General features: G+C 43.9%; 1 protein-coding gene across 2 annotated transcripts in view; it reads left to right on the top strand.

Annotated features, from left to right (window-relative positions):
- C8a (complement C8 alpha chain) overlaps positions 1 to 16,093 on the top strand; it is a 74,649-nt gene that overhangs the window by 41,874 nt on the left and 16,682 nt on the right. For both annotated transcript variants that reach the window (XM_075945086.1, XM_075945085.1), the window contains 2 exons: positions 1,109 to 1,309; positions 1,982 to 2,222. In XM_075945086.1, the coding sequence (XP_075801201.1) occupies positions 1,109 to 1,309; positions 1,982 to 2,222 (442 nt within the window). The remainder of the gene's footprint in view (positions 1 to 1,108; positions 1,310 to 1,981; positions 2,223 to 16,093) is intronic.

Below are 16,093 nucleotides of genomic sequence, written 5' to 3'. Positions count from 1 at the left end.
CATGTCAGTGTCCCTTTTAGATAATAGAAGGGGAACACAAAGGAATATAGGGTCAGTCCCAAAGCTGTTCTGCGAAAGTTGACAGAGACAAGATTCTCACTAGATACGTCCAAACTAAGACCAGGTTACGAATCACTTAGGAGAGTGAACATATACCCTGTATATGTAGACTAATGTACATTAGGTCTGTAAACATCCACAGAGGCAGATGGAATGAGCAATTATCTAAAAACATCCTCCCCACTCCCAAGCCACTTAAGAAAAAAAGTATTGATAGGAAAGGCTGGCAACCATGTGGGGCCTGTTTTTTAGACATTCGCTTTCCCAGCTCTGTGGTCATTTCTTTTGGGTATCAGTCAAGCTGAACGACACCGATAATGCCATTGTCCTAATTTCAAGGAAGATCTAGGGTGTGTGTGCCAGGTAAAATAAGATAGTCTAGATATAGTCACAAGGTTCTGAAGTCTTTACAGCTATGTATCTATCTGAACATCACAGACTCACTCTGAAGATGGCACCATTAGAGAACATGCCTTCAGGGTCACAGACTCTGAAAGGTGTACCTCTATTGTTCTACTATAGGATAAGACACTGGCCTTGCTTAAATCAGCTGGTAAATGCAACTTTGTTGAGCTCAGGGAAAGAAATAGCTGAACATTAGTGGGCAGCAGTAAATCTCACTAACAGGGATTATTATCCTCCCCCCGGCCTTCTTAACCCCTTTCTACCCAGGTCAGTGACCAGACATGCATTCAACAACCCTCCATAGTACGAACAAGCAGCCCCCCTTTATAGATGATAAACAACCCCTCATCCTCAAGAAAATCTATGCTTTGAATATAATTAACATTTTAACATAATTATCTGCACGCAGGAACAAGCAAGTGTATAAGCCGTGTGTACATAAATATCTTAGAAATTCCACTTGACACTAAGAGACTTTGCTGGGTTTTCTCTGTTTGAGTGGGCGTCAATCTGATGCATGGATCAGCTTCTGAAAGGCCTCCCACCAACCTGGTACTCCAGATAGCTTGCAAAGCGAAGATCCTGAGGGCACATAGAAGCTGAAAATCACACACGAAACTAACATCCCGTTTTCTCCTTTCAGGGCCTGGCAGATACTTTAATCTCCTCCGAGTTTTATGATGATTCCAATGAGCTCTTTTCTAAAATAAAAAATAGTGAGACACTGTCAGGTGGCATAACTTTCGGCATAGGCCCCCCAAAAGTTCCTGTGATGCTGGCGCTGAATGTATCCGGGTCCCATATATCTTCACTCATGAACCAGTTAAGCAAGTATAATGAAAAGGTATTGGAACATAAAGTCGGTGTCTCTCGGTATTCTATAATCCACACTGAACACGTATTATGTTAATTGCATTAAAAAGTACAGTAGTAATTGAACCTTAATTTGCCTGTGTAATTGGAAATGTCTGATCAGTGGTGATCATGTCTGTTTTTTTTTTTATTATGCCTTTGCACACAGACCCATCCTCACAAATGGAACAGAACTGCACCATAAGACCGGAATGCCTATCATCCTGCCCCCCCTCATCCCCCCCATCCCCCCCGCCAGTCTTAGCATGGTTTCCTAGAACATACAAGAAACCACATAGAGTGGCTGGATTAAAGAACACCAGCCCAGTCCTCTGAATTTGACACTCAAGGTTTCTAAAACAAGACTGATTTTTTTTCCCAAATAGATAAGAAGGCTTGTGTGCTCATCTGTCTACCAGGCATTTGCCACTCATACCTGAGCTATGTTAGAGTTACTGTGAACATACCCTGGGTGGGGTGAAGAACAGAGGGGAATGCATGGGCGAAGTCTTTCATACATTGGTATCCAATACGTGCTTGTGAACTCAAACAAAACTGTATTACGTGTGTTGCTGACTGCGCTTTCTCCAGCCCTAAATGCTGACCTTTTGGACTCCTCTCTCACATGTCTTGTCCTTTTGTCTCATTCGGATGTTGCTGGAAGAGATTCAGCTTCATGAGAGTGTCTACGAAGGTACAGACGGCACATTTTAAGATGAGGAGACACAATATTGTACTGGATGAAGGGATGCTGCAGTCGCTAAGGGAGCTCCCAGAGCAGTTCAACTACGGAATGTACGCCAAGTTCATCAATGACTACGGCACCCACTACATCACCTCTGGAACCATGGGTGGCATTTACGAATACATTCTGGTGCTTAACAAAGAGAAAATGGCAGCTGCTCGTAAGTAGATCCAGAACTCCATGCCCGGTGGGCAACACACACCATGAGACATGCGTCTTGGTTTCATTTGTTGTTGCTGGGATACAATACCCCACCAAGAACAACTCAGGAGAGAAGGGATTTATCTCATAGTTCCAAGTTACAGTTGATTATTGTAGAGAATGACTGTGGCTGGAACTTGAGACAACCGGTCAAATTGCATCCATAGTCAAGAAGCAGAGAAAAATGAATGCAGCAGGCTTATACACATTCAGATTCACTCCCAGGTCTTGCCCAGGGAATAGTCCACCTACAGTGGGTTGGTCCTTCCTCCTCAATTAAAATATAGTCATAATTCTTTAGAGATATAACCACAGGCTAACTTGAGCTAGACAAACTTTTTTTTAAAATCATTTTCAGATTTTCTAGACAGGGTTTCTCCATTTAACAGTCCTAGCCCAATTTGTAGACCAGGTTGGCCTTGAACTCACAGAGATTTGACTGCCTCTGCCTCCCAAGTGCTGGAATTAAAGGCGGCATCACCATGCCTGGCTTAGACAAACTTTTCTTGAGACCTCACCAGCAATTCTAGACTGTGTCAAGTTGGCAGTTAATACCAACCAGTACAGCATCACTGACAGGGCCTCTACTGATTCTGACCCTAAAACTCTCATTTCTGGGGAGGTGAGATTCATTAGATTGACCAGCTAATAAACACCGCAGGGAGGGTTGGAACTCAGGATTGGCCTGGTTCCTTAAACTATGTTCTTCCTATAACCTCACAGTTACCCTTTCATAAATAAAGAATTTTGAGAGTTTTGTTATTTAAAATGTAAAAACATGTTTGACTAAGAGTTTTTCGTAAGAAATCTTTCTGTAATTAGTCAGTGAAACCTAAATTCACCCAATTCCTCTTTCTCAGTCTCTCTCTTCCACCTTCTCACTCCATCCCCACCTTTCTGTGGTAGGCTGGATTTTTATCTTTTACTCATGATGCCAGTTTCTAGATAGTCTCCAGGGTCAGGCTCAGCCCATCTAAACCCTTCTCAGCCATTGCTATTCAATAGACAATACTTCACATACCCAGTAACTTTAGTTCCTTATTTAACGTCCTGAAAGATGAAGGATGACGTTTAAATCTCTTTGTATGACATCGACAATCTTCAGGATCTCATTTAAGCCGTACAGACAGCGGTTCTCTATTTGGGCTCAAAACCTGCTACATCACACCATCCAATAACTCATCAGAAAGGTGCATTCTTGAACCCCTACCCCAAACCTAACTGAAGGAAACTCAACTGGAATGTAGACTCAGAAGTCTGTTTTCGCATGCTTCCTGCATTGATTCTGGTACCTTCTAGAGAGAACCACTGACTTAACCCATGAGTGATCACAGATGGAAAGATCCATCCCTATTTAAAATCCAAGTTCAAAGGCCCAGTTTTAATATGTCAGGCTGTCCACTCCTCTTCCTCCAACTGGTTCATATAAATGACACACACTATAGTATTGGAATAACTTTTCGACCATTAGTATTTCATTCCCACTAGATAGTATTTCATTCCCACTAGATAGTTGAAAACAAATACCACACTGCATGCTTTTCCCTCTCTTTTCTGCCTCGGCACAGGCCCAAGACAAAGTGGATATGCAAAGCAAGACAGGAAGTGTTAACTCGGACTCTTGGCTAGCTCATTTTAAAGTCTGCTCATTGATGTAGGTGCTCTATTGTTCTTGGTGATAGTGCAAGCTATGCTTCTGAACATTTACTATGCTTGTGCATGAGCTATAATGGTGCCCCTACCCATTTTTCTAGACGTGGGTTGCAAGGCAGTTAACAGATCTACATTTTTGAAAAACACCAGTAACCAAGGATAGAATATAAAACAGCCTAGCAGATTTTAAGTACCAGAGGTAGGTAGGTCATTGCTTTGGGAGACCTTTTCCAGTGAGCTAAAGACGTATATATGTGCACTGTTATAATAAAACACAAAATAAACAGCATAAGACCACTGTAAAAAGAGCTTCGACGTCTACTCAAGTAAGTCCCTTTTCAAGTCATTCCCCAACAAGCGAGGAAGGAAAGGCTCAACATTATTGAGCACCTAATAAATTCCTAGCATAACTGCTTAGATTCTCATTTAACTTTGTGACAAGGCTTAAGAGGATGGTGTTGTGCAAATGTTAGACACAAGAACACTGAGGCTCCTCTGGGAGGTGTATTGCTTTGCCCAAGGCTATAGGGAATCTGACCTCAGAGCCTTGGGCCTGCGGTGTTTCTCTCGTGGTTTGGGCTCCTATCTATACTGTTGGATTACTAATGAGTTGCCTGGGGTAGCTGGTGCCCCCTCCTCTTTAAAATAATGTAGGGGAGAGATGGGCTTCCAAAGTGGTTAATATTCAAAAGGAGCCCACCGACAAATTGTCCCGGGATAATTACCTCAGCTCTGTTCATAGAAAACCATATGTCGATAATAGCACAATTTGCTATTTGTGAAGGGCTGATTTTCTATAAATCCAAAAAGTTAGTGTTGCTTTTCTATAAATATGGAAATGTGCTAATCATCACCTCATCTGCTGGAGACCGCTAATAAATCAGAATGTCATTTACATATTAACCTACAAAGAACAAAAACATCTCTACCTTCTTTCCTTTTGACAAACAGCAGCGCGCACGCCCTTTGTCCTATCTGATATCTGGCTGGTTTGCTGTGGCATCCCTCCGCCGACTCCCTTTCTTTCTGGGTATATGTCCTTTTTCTCCATGTCTGCTTTTCTTTGTCCCTGCCCCTTTCACCTTCTTGGTCTCTGTGACTTTAATTTATATTCTCTTAAGTGCAGTTTCTATTAGATGTCCTAGGTGGTCCACACACGTCTCACATGGCTGACCTCGGTGTGGGAAGATTTCAGAAAATTTACTGGTTTGCACTGGGGACGCTTTTGTCCTTGAGTTTGCTTCAGATCCTCTCTGGGTTTGCCGCAGAGGATGCGCAGGGGTGTTTTTCTTCTAATATATCCTTTAGATCAAATGTTTTCTTCCTAAGACAGCATGGCACCATGCATTTAAAAAAATCAAGAGGAGACCATACTTTGGGGGAGGCAATGTGAGACTCCGGCGTGATCCTAAACCTTCCTTAAGCACTGCACCTGACGACGCTCTACCCTCTACAGGGATCATTATGGCTGTGGCCTAGGATTTGTGTATCTGGATTTTTTTTTATTCCTTCTTTGGCACCGTTCGTCCCCAGGCTGGGATTTAACAGGGAGTGAGGAGCATGTTCTCCATTCAGGCCTGTCTGAGGTGTCATCAACTTGCAGTTTCCCCGGGGTGCATGTCATTCTGCAGCGATCCTGTTCCGATGGTTTCTGTACGCGTTCTCTCTCCTCTACTCAATTAGTTCTCTCTTGTTCTGTGAAGCTAATCCCTCTACTGCTTCCTTACTAGACAAACATCAGCTCAGCTCTGTAGGCCTTGGAAGGGCTCCCTCCCACTCGGAGGCCTGCCTCTGCCATTTCCTCGCAGTTTTTGTTGGTTTATACCCTCTCTCGCATAGCTGGATTTGCTGTGCTTGTGCTGCGTACCAGGTAAGAGAGACCAATGTGAAGGATTTGTGTAAATTCTAAATCTTTCTCCTTCCTAGTGAGGCCTGTTGGCTTTCTCCCAAAGTCCGTGTGGCCATCTCACCTCCCAACTCAGTTGCCATCCATCTTGTGCAAACCGCTAGAGCCCTTAGCTGCCTCCTGCAGGAGTGCGATGGGTTATTGTCACTGTGCTATTGAATTCTATGGAGCAGGCCGACTTTAACCCAAGCTCTTCTTATTGGCTGTCCCTCTGTCTCAGCTGTCTCTCCCTCTGAGGTTTTTCACAGCAGTGTGCCTATCATTCAGACCTACATTTTAAAGTGAAGCAGAGACAATACTGCTTACTGGCTTTCTCCTCTTGGGTTTCTCAGATACCCCTCTTATGTAGCCCAGGGATGGCACTGCCCACAGTGGGCTGGGCTGTCCATCCTAATAGTGATTAAGAAAATATCCCATAGACACACTAATCTTACGTAGGTAAGTCCTACACACTACCATATGGATATATTTATTTGTTTATAATCTTTCCCCTCTTTCTGAAATATGAGCATAGTTATGTACTTCTGCTTTGTCCTTTTCTGCAGATGTATTTCTCAGCTCAGTGCCTCAACCACCAATAAGTAGCATTGAATCCACCCATCAATGATCGATCGATCTATCTATCTTCTATCTATCTATCTATCTATCTATCTATCTATCTATCTATCTATCTATCTATCTATCCATCCATCCATCCATCCATCCATCCATCCATCCATCCATCTATCTATCTATCTATCTATCTATCTATCGATCTATCTATCTATCTACCTAACCTTTCCCAGTACAGACTGGTTTGTCTGCTGAGATCTTCCCATATGAAGGTCATTCATGTCCAACATGGATGTCTAATAGAAACTGCACTTAATAGAACATATGTTCAATTCACAGAACTCAAAGATAGGATACTGACAAAATTGTGAATCGTGATAAGGGCCGTGTGCAAGATAACATTGACAGGTATTAGAACCAGAGAATGATGGCACATATTGGAGGACGCTCACTTAGCTTTGGGGGTCCTGAGATGTCTCTCTGAGGAGGTAGAATCCAAGTCATGCTAAGAAGTAAAGGCTGCTGAAGATTATCTGGGTATCTTGGGCAGAGTGGGCAGCTTTGAGAAAAACCCTGCAAGGAGTAGTACACAGGGCTTGGGAAGGAAAGGAAGAACTTGTGCTCGAAGCCTTTGGGCAAAGGGAAGGCTATCAGAAAAGGACTGAGGTTTTCAGGGGTATGGGCTGGAAAGGTAGCTAAGGCGCAGCATGTATACTGCATACTGCTCTTGTCAAAGACCTGAGTTCATTTCCCAGCATCCGTGTTGGGCACTTCAAAAGTTCCTATAACTTCTGCCCAAGGGGAATCTGACACCAGTGGCTTCTGCTTGTTTCTGTACTCATGCATTCATACATAGACAAACACACACACATACACATAATGAAAAACCTATAAAAAGCCTTAAAAAGCAGTATAGAAAGGCCCCCAAAGTCCCAGCTGACCATAGTAAGAAGGATGAAGCGTATGTGCAATGCCATGGGCGGTCATCTGGGTGCAGTACGGTCTAGCCCATGTAGCTATAGATTGTTTGGCTGCAATGTAACCACAGATTAAAGAAAAGGAGTGAGGGTGGACTCAGGGCTCTTGCTGGGGTCCTGATAAGAGATCAAGAACTGGGGTGGAAGAACGTGACAGATTCGGGGCCTGTGTTGGCACATCTTGATTGCATGAAGACACGCTTAGGGCATTAGTCTTTGACGGTGTTGCCAGAAGCAGCCACAACTTGTCCACTCACCTTGTGTGATTCTCATCTGAATTCAGACATCAACTCCCAGACTTCCCAGGACAGGTTGGAAGCAACGGGTATTTAAATGTCACCAGCTCAGGCAACTTCATATGAGTTTGGTCATTCACCAATGGTCCTGAGGAAAGGGAGGTATTTCCTTAGTTCTAGCTAGTGAAAAAGACTCAAGGTATTCTGAGTTAAAATACATTTACCCTTTCATGCCAGTAGTCTTTATTAGGACTCCCAGCTTGGGAGGACCTCTGGCCTCCTTTCTCTGTCTTCCCGTACATCACTGGTTACCTGTCCTGAATTCACAATCTATCTCTACCTACCCTGGCTGTTCACTTCTTCCATTGATGAGGCCACTTTCTGTTCTCTCTGTCAATCTCTCCAGTGAAGCAGACACCTAGACAGGGAAAGGATCAAGGGTGGACGGAGATCCCATAAATGACTCGGGAAATGAGGTGGCTGTGGTCTGCTTTAGACCTTTCTTTTTAGCTAATGTAGACAGGACTTTGGGACATTTGTTTCAGTCTTGGTGACCTTGGTCCTCCAAATGCAGCTTAAAGGAGAGTGTTTCTCATCAAAGAGTTTAACGTTTGTAAGCGAAACTCTACATGTAGTAGGAAGTTTAACTAATATACCAAAGACCTCCTATACTGATGGTTCTGTGGGTTTGGGGTGTATTAAGAAGGTTTTACAGGGGCTGGAGAGATAGATGGCTCAGAGTTTAAGAGCACTGGCTGCTTTTCCAGAAGTCCTAAGGTCCCAGCAACCACACAGTGGCTCACAACTGTTTATAATAAAATCTGGTGTGCTCTTTTGGCATGCAGGCATATACACAATAAATAAATCTTAAAAAAATATAAATAGAATGCTTTGCAAGAATCCTAAAAAAATGATTGCTCTTGCTGCTTTGTTGAGAAGGAAGCAGGCAGAGGCTTTTGTCTCCTGTGGCCCCATCAAAGCCAGCATGCTGCCTGGTAACATAAAATCTTGTCCTGGGGCTCCGTTGCTTCTCACCCACAGCCTGCTGCTTACAAGCACAATGTCACTGCTCTGAACTTCTGAAATATTATCTGAATGTTATCCTGACTTTAAAAGGCTATTGTGTAGCTGAGTGCGGTGGTGCACGCACTTGGGAGGCTGAGACAAGAGGTTTGCATGGTTTGGGCTCCATGGAAAGATTCTGTCCCAGAAACATGGGAGAGAGGGTGGCCAGTGTGAGAATTAGCCAATGCAACGGTTACAAAAACCCCACGAGAAGTAAAGGGCCATCCAAGCGGTAGTTACTATTGTGGACGGTGGTTTCAAGTGGGCTCAGTCAGGTAATAAAGGCATCTGGATTTAGAAATAGGCCTGTCATAGGCAAAGAATCTAAACGTTAAAGCCGAAAACCCAGGTGGGGAGTCTCGGTATTAGATCACTGACCAGCCTACTGAATTTCTCTGCACTTCAGCTTCAGAGCCTACATGATGATAGTAAAGGTTTATTCAAGAATTATTTCATGTACTTGGTAACATAGTAAACATTCAACAGACATTTTCCCCTTTACTGCATGACATTAATATGATTATTTAATCGAGCAGTTAAAATCATGGGATCAGTTACTTATTAATTGCACAATTCTGGGTAGATTACTTAATCATTTGAAATCCAAATTCACCTGAAAACTGGACGTATCATCCAGTCCCTCATGGCTAAGAGAGGTAAGTGAACTTATTTGCAGAGAGCCTTGAGTGTAGTGCCTAGACTACTGGTAAACCCTCAGGAAGCTTCCATTGTTGAAGTCAGTTCTGGAAGGTAGCTCTGCCAACCAGCACATAGCAATTTCCCAACTGAAGTCAGTTCTGGATCAGACTGCAGGGTTATGGTTGTCTCCAATGTTTATTAGCCATGGACCCCACAGACAAATCAGTTCATGTCTTTGTACCTTAGTTTCCCTTTCTTCCGAAGGAGACGGTGGCAGAACACACTTCATAGATTTGTTTTAAATAGAAAACAAAATGATCTATGTGACTGTCTGGCCCCGAGCCTGACATATGGAAATTCAGCAGGTTACCTATTTTTGTTCTATGGAATCCTTTTATCTGGGTCTAGTTTCTGGTTCTTTGACAGAACGCTGGATGAGGTCACATATAGGAGATGGAGTTAGGACCCATGGCTCTGAAGGTCAGGCAGTCTACACACCTGGTATAGGTTAGGCCTCACTCTGCACCACCACTTGGCAGAACAATGGAAAGGCAAACAGCCACTCCGAAGAGACAGAACCCAACTTTAGCAAGAATGAACTCATTCACAGGGGTATGGTATTAATCCATGCTGATGGCACAGTCACTTAGGGAAGCCCCTCCCCTTCCCTCTCCCAACACGGTGACACTGAGAAGAGAATTACAATATGCTACTACTCAGGGGATGAGCTATATTCAGAGCATGGCAGTGCCCTTATTACTATGTGCTATTATCGCCAGCCTTCCCATTTCTGAAGGTAATCTTAACTGTCCTCTCATCTGTAAAGTGGGGAGAATAAGAAGACCTGTATCACCGGGTCGTGCGACTGGCTGGTACTGAAACATTGCTCAAACAGAAGGGAAATCATTATCATTAATTTCTGCCCGCAGTGGCTGGTGTTTCTGCTGTAGACCTGGAGCCTCAGCCATCATGCCCCCTCCCCCACCTGCCTGCTTTTTTGATCAAGGTCATTCATTTCTGTCTCCAGAGCTTCATCCAGTTTTGGAGGGTCTGCTCTTCCCATTCGTCAAGGTCACTTTGGATTCTCATCACTATCTTTCACAGCGCTAACAACTCTGCCCAAATCAGTGTGTGCTTTCCATCATCCCTGGCCCTGATGGATGCCAGATCACAGTGGCCCTGGAAAGGCCCTTCCAGCAACAGTGTAGTTCATCTAGCCCTTCATTGATCAGTCTCCTCCATCACGGTCCTTGGGCCAGCTGACCACCGCTCACGCACAACTTAGAACAAGCCACGAGAGCAGAATTAATTATAGCTTCCCTTGCTCGTCCTCCCGCCTTCCTGCTTTCTTTTATTCATTCATTCCTTTAGCTCTCCATTAAATAAACATTTGTTAAACACGCTTAACATGGGAGGCACTGTCCAGATACCAACATGATTAATAAGTACTCCTACTCATCGGGGGGCTCATAGAAGAGAGTGGGTTTTTCTTTGTTATAATCACCTGATTACAGTCACGGATGATTTACTTTGTGGGCAGCCAAATGAGTTGCCACCCAAAGTGACTAATGATCTAGATTTCTCATTCGCGGTACTTAGAATCAGCCCAAGTATTTGATTTTAATAAAATATATTTACACGCAGCAACACCTAATATTTGTAAAGCAAACACACAATCATATCTGGTATTCAAATTAATCTTTGTAATAGTTTCATGAGGAATTGTGTTATTATTTCCTTTCATTTTTAGAGAGAAGGCCGAGGCTCAAAGAGCTTAAGTAAACCCTGTAACGTGACTCAGTGTTGATCTGAGGTCTTCTGAGTTAGAGTCTGTATCTTTGCCGAATATGGACCCCTTTCCCATACATAAGTACATTCTGCCATTCATTCATTCTGATCTATTTATCACCATAGATGTGATGGTGAGACCAACCAACAGTTACTGGCATTTGCTAGGAGGTTGACACTGGGCTCATAACTTCAAATTCACTATTTTGACTGGCCGGAGGTGGCTCATAACTTTAAGCCCAACACTTGGGAAGCAGAGGCAGATGAATCTCTGAGTTTGAGGCCAGCCTGGTCTACAGTGAGTTCCAAGATAACTAGGCCTACAGAGAAACCCTGTCTCAAAAAATTAAAAATAAATTCCCTATTTCACTTAATGAAGACATGTTTGTGAAGAGGATAATAAAATATATAATTTACAAAGGACTAAGGTTTAGCAATGCCAAATATTTTTCTCAGTATCAAGCATCTATCTCGAAGATGTGTGTGTGTGTGTCAGTCACTGGAATTAGGTGTCAATCTTGGAAATCGCAATTTTTAAAAAATTTATTCTTCTCTGATACTCTCTGATACAATATATCTCAACCACAGAATTCTCTCCCTCCTCATTTCCCTTCTCCCCAAGACCTACCGCTCCTGTGTTTCCTTTCAGAACAGGGATATCAACTGAAACATGGTAAACAAGATGTGATAAGACTAAGCATAAATCCTGATTAACGCTGGACAAGGCCACCCAGTAGGAGGAAAAGGATTCCCTGGCAGGCCAAAGAGCCAGGGTCGTCCTCACTCCATTCAACAGTACTATAAAGTCTCAGGATGTTGTAGCCTCAGTTTTTCCAGACCACAGAATATAGTTTATTAGTAGATTGTCAAAGAAATTCGGTGGATCATGACCAGCCTTAAATCACGCACAACACACTAAAATAAGGTAAGATGCAGAATATGAATGCATCGCTCAAAATGTAATTAATACTGAAACTTTATTTAGCTGAATGTGTAGATGCGGGATCACAATTTAAAATGTCTTTCTTACTTGTGAGGTCTTAATGTAAAATATATTTCTTACTTTAGAGACAGTGAAAAGAGTATTAAAAAATATGTATGTATATGTGTCGTCCATTGATTATGAATGTGTACCAAAGCACTCTAAATAATGGGGGAAATCATCAACAGCCACAAGAGAGGCAGCAGAAAGTATCTTGGGGTTCTCCACAGAAGCAATATATGTATATATATATATATATATATATATATATATATATATATATGTATGTATTATCTAGATATTAATAGTATATATATTATCTAGATCTTTGCAATACACACACACACACACACACACACACACACACACACATATATATATATATATATATATATATATATATATATATATATATATAGAGAGAGAGAGAGAGAGAGAGAGAGAGAAATAAATTCACAATTATGGAATATGAGCCATCCCTAAATCCTTTGTGAGCAATCTGGAGGCCCCGGGACAGCCACATACGCTGTAAATCTGCACTGAGCAGCCATGATTTCTGGTACGCAGAGGTGCGGCGTGCAGATCCCTGCCCTAGAGAAATGTGCTGTTAGTTGGAGGTATCTAAGAACACCGTTCTTGAATAGAAAGAGACCCAGGCCAAGCTCACAGGGGAGACCAAGCCACTTTTCCTATGCCTTTTAGTTTTCAGCCTCTGAAGACATCAAACCTTCAGGGAGTTGCAGGGGAGTGGCCGGAGTAAGGAGGAGGGTGGATGTTAGAAGGCCAGTGTCCAGGCTCACTCCATCGCTAGGCCCTGTGGAGGAGGCCTTGTGCTTGCTTCTGTGTGGTGTCAGGTAGAGTTCTGATAACAGTACCTAGGCAATGACGTCAGTGTTGGCCTCAAAAACTAGAGGGGATACAGCTGCAAGAGTCATGAAAAAATAAACACTAACCTGGAAGGTCCCCAGTGCTGGGAGTAATGGCTATGTCCATATTTCACTAAACCTCCATCCAGGTTGCTATTCTGTACTGAGACGCGTACTCAACCTTGAGCATGCTTACATTCTCCTTGGGATTCTGTGCTCCCTCTCACCCTTTTCCCACCCGTCTGATGTTGGCTCATCTTTAGGTCTCTGCCTGGCTTATATTGGAACTTCTAAGCAATCACTCAATGTCTCCGTTTCTGGGCCAGGCCACATGCCTGTCTTTAAGAGCTTTGGTAGCCTTTGGACTTAGGTATATGTGTTTCTCTATTGTAGTACCTTTTTCTATTGGCATCCCATTATTGGTAAATTTACAGAGTCCTGTCCGAGGATGCAGGCTGAACCCCAGCGGAGGGTGGGTCCAAATCCTTTACTTGGCATACATTCTCTGTAGCTTTCCTTATGCTCTGCAGAGTCGAGTGTTTTCCTAAAAGGTCTCAGGACCATTGGATAGTGGGAAGGGTGAGCTAGACCAAGACTTTATTGTGAAGAGTTCTATATTCATAGCTAAGCAGTATGGAAGGGCCCAGCAGGTCTTTTGCTGTGCCCGCTAACCAACCAGTCACCCTGAACAGACAGTCGCTGGATTCTAACAAGCTCCAGGCTTTATCCCCAGTTACCATGACAACCAGATTTCACGGTGATGGATGGTATTGATTGACTGACAGACTCCTGGTGTCTTGGCTCTGTCCCCATTCCCCTTAAGTCATTTGCATACCCATGGAACTGAGAGACACCCAGTACTATCCTTCCGACTTTGTCTTGATTTTGAATTTCCACTTCTAATATCGTTGAAAATATCTTAAAGGAGAAAAATCTGAGGTGTATCATAATTCTTCCCAGCCTTAGCTTTGCAGGCAATATAGCGTGGCATAGAGAGCATAGGCTTTGGTACCTTGGGCTAGCCTCCTTGGATATGTACTTACCTATAATCCGGGTTTGCTTCTCCTGCTTGCCCTCACCCATGTCTCAGCAGATTAGACTATTTAAGCACTGATAAAGAGAACCTGTTATTATCACAGATTCCCCGGCCTCTTCCGGTTTCACATCTTCCATGTTGAGAATCGGGAACCCAGAGGCTCCGTGCAACCTGCAGTTTTTCCCCCAAGAGCAGTAAGTGGCAGTGTTTGGCCCTTAATGAAACTTCTGTGAGCAGCTAATATGGCATGGATCAAGACATTGAATTGTCATCAAAGTCCCATGAGGGGGCCGTACTAAAGCCACCTTCTAGGTAGACAAACTGAAGCAGAGTGGTGTCAAACAGCTGTCCAGACAGGCACCGGTCAGAGATGGATTCTAGTTCACGTAGACGCCATTTCAGAGCCTGGCCTCCCACATGCTGCTCCTTGCATTGGCCGATGCCATTGTGCAAAATCAGAGAACTGGAAGCAGTTCTCATCGGGGAGCAGAAGGCTGGGCTGCGGTCCTAATATGGCCACGGTCAGGGCACTATATGGCTGCCATTCTCTGAGTGTCCTTGTGTTAAGGGGACATTGCTGGAAGGCAATCCTTGCACAGCTCTTTGTGGGAGGACATCACTGATCCTGGTGACATGTGATGAGTGCTTCTCTGCATAACCACTGGCAACAACGACATTGACACTTGTGGATTTGGGTCAACTTGTCTAGCTTTTGGACACCTGATTCATGAGTTTGCTAGTTATGGAGCCTGGGGAGAGTGAGCCAGCCATATTAGCCAAGGTATATTGAGCACATCATTGCACTGCTGGATGCTGCTTTCTGGCATTCACTAACAGAAACCACTGCTCCCATTTTAAAGATAGGGGAACCGAGGGTAAAATCTTAGCAGCTCATGAAGCTAATGGCTTCAGATTTACACTCTCAGCCAGCAGACTAACCCTTTTCTAGTAAGCTCATATAGGACCAAACCCTCCCTGCTGATGACATAAACAGATGACAACCCTTCATCAACTACCGAGACTTAACCATGATTCATACGAAGCTCTGGTTTTTATCTTCCTTTAAAAGAAAACAAATGACTTCTCCAAAGCGCACATGACTCCCTACATGTTTTAGTGCTACCATCTAGGGATGGTAGGACAAGCTGGTACCTGAACATTCCTGGGGGCTTGGAACATGCCAGAATCTGTGCTGAACTTTTCTTAACCTCATGATGACTTCCAGTCTAATAGAAAAAAAAAAAGGACAAAAAAGAAAAAATTCCTAGGGTATGCTAAATACAAGTCCCGGGGGGGGGGGCACAGAAGTATTGTAGAGATCCCTAGGGAGTGGGGGGAAAGGCTAGCTGGAGAAGAGCCCAAAAGGCTCAACAAAAGAGACAAAAGGGCTTTCTGGCCACAAGGAGTAACTCATGCAAGGCATACAGCACTCATGTCCGTCAGCTGGTTGGCGAGACACATGAGTTTAAACAGACTAATGGAAGCTTGGAGAAGGCAGGTGAGTTAGCCAACCTGTCTCAACCAGTCCAGCCACAAACTAACCAATGATCTTTCCCACTGCAACAGCCGGAATCGTGGCTAAGATTCCCTTTTCCCTTGGGAGAGGCTGTTTTTGCAGGCAACCCGTGTCGCGAAGCAACACAGTGGAGAGATCACAGTCACCTGAGTGGTAGTTGCTTGCTGCAAAAGAGATAAATAATGCATCACACCCATCTGTTTTCCACTTGATGCCTTTAATCTGAGCAGTGACAGAGACTCTCTGTGTTCTGGCACCCCAGAAGTCAAGCGGCCTGCTTCTCCCTCAGAGCCCTGCTGATCTTGCACTTCTCACAGAGCCGCGAGAGGACTGCCCTCACTCCTGTACCACAGCCATGCCAAACAGGAAAGCAGACAGCAGATGTGGTGGCCAGAGACATATTGTTTGAGCCCCTGGGCTGCCAAGCAGACATTAAAGCAGCCCTTTTTGGCACCAGACTAGAGTGAGTTGGAACCCTTGGGGTCATTCCCACCTTTTCACTCCAGAGTTTAGGTCGGCCTTTCCGAGTACGGTCCTGTTGCTGGGAACACGAGCCTTCCGTGCTCCCCCTCTGTCTCTGTAGCCTACATTTTCTCGCCGAGTGCTGCTTGTCC

This window comes from Microtus pennsylvanicus, chromosome 13 (assembly GCF_037038515.1).
Source record: "Microtus pennsylvanicus isolate mMicPen1 chromosome 13, mMicPen1.hap1, whole genome shotgun sequence".
Lineage (NCBI taxonomy): Eukaryota > Metazoa > Chordata > Mammalia > Rodentia > Cricetidae > Microtus > Microtus pennsylvanicus.
Note: the sequence above shows the minus strand (reverse complement) of the source record. Positions and strands in the feature narration are given on the sequence as shown.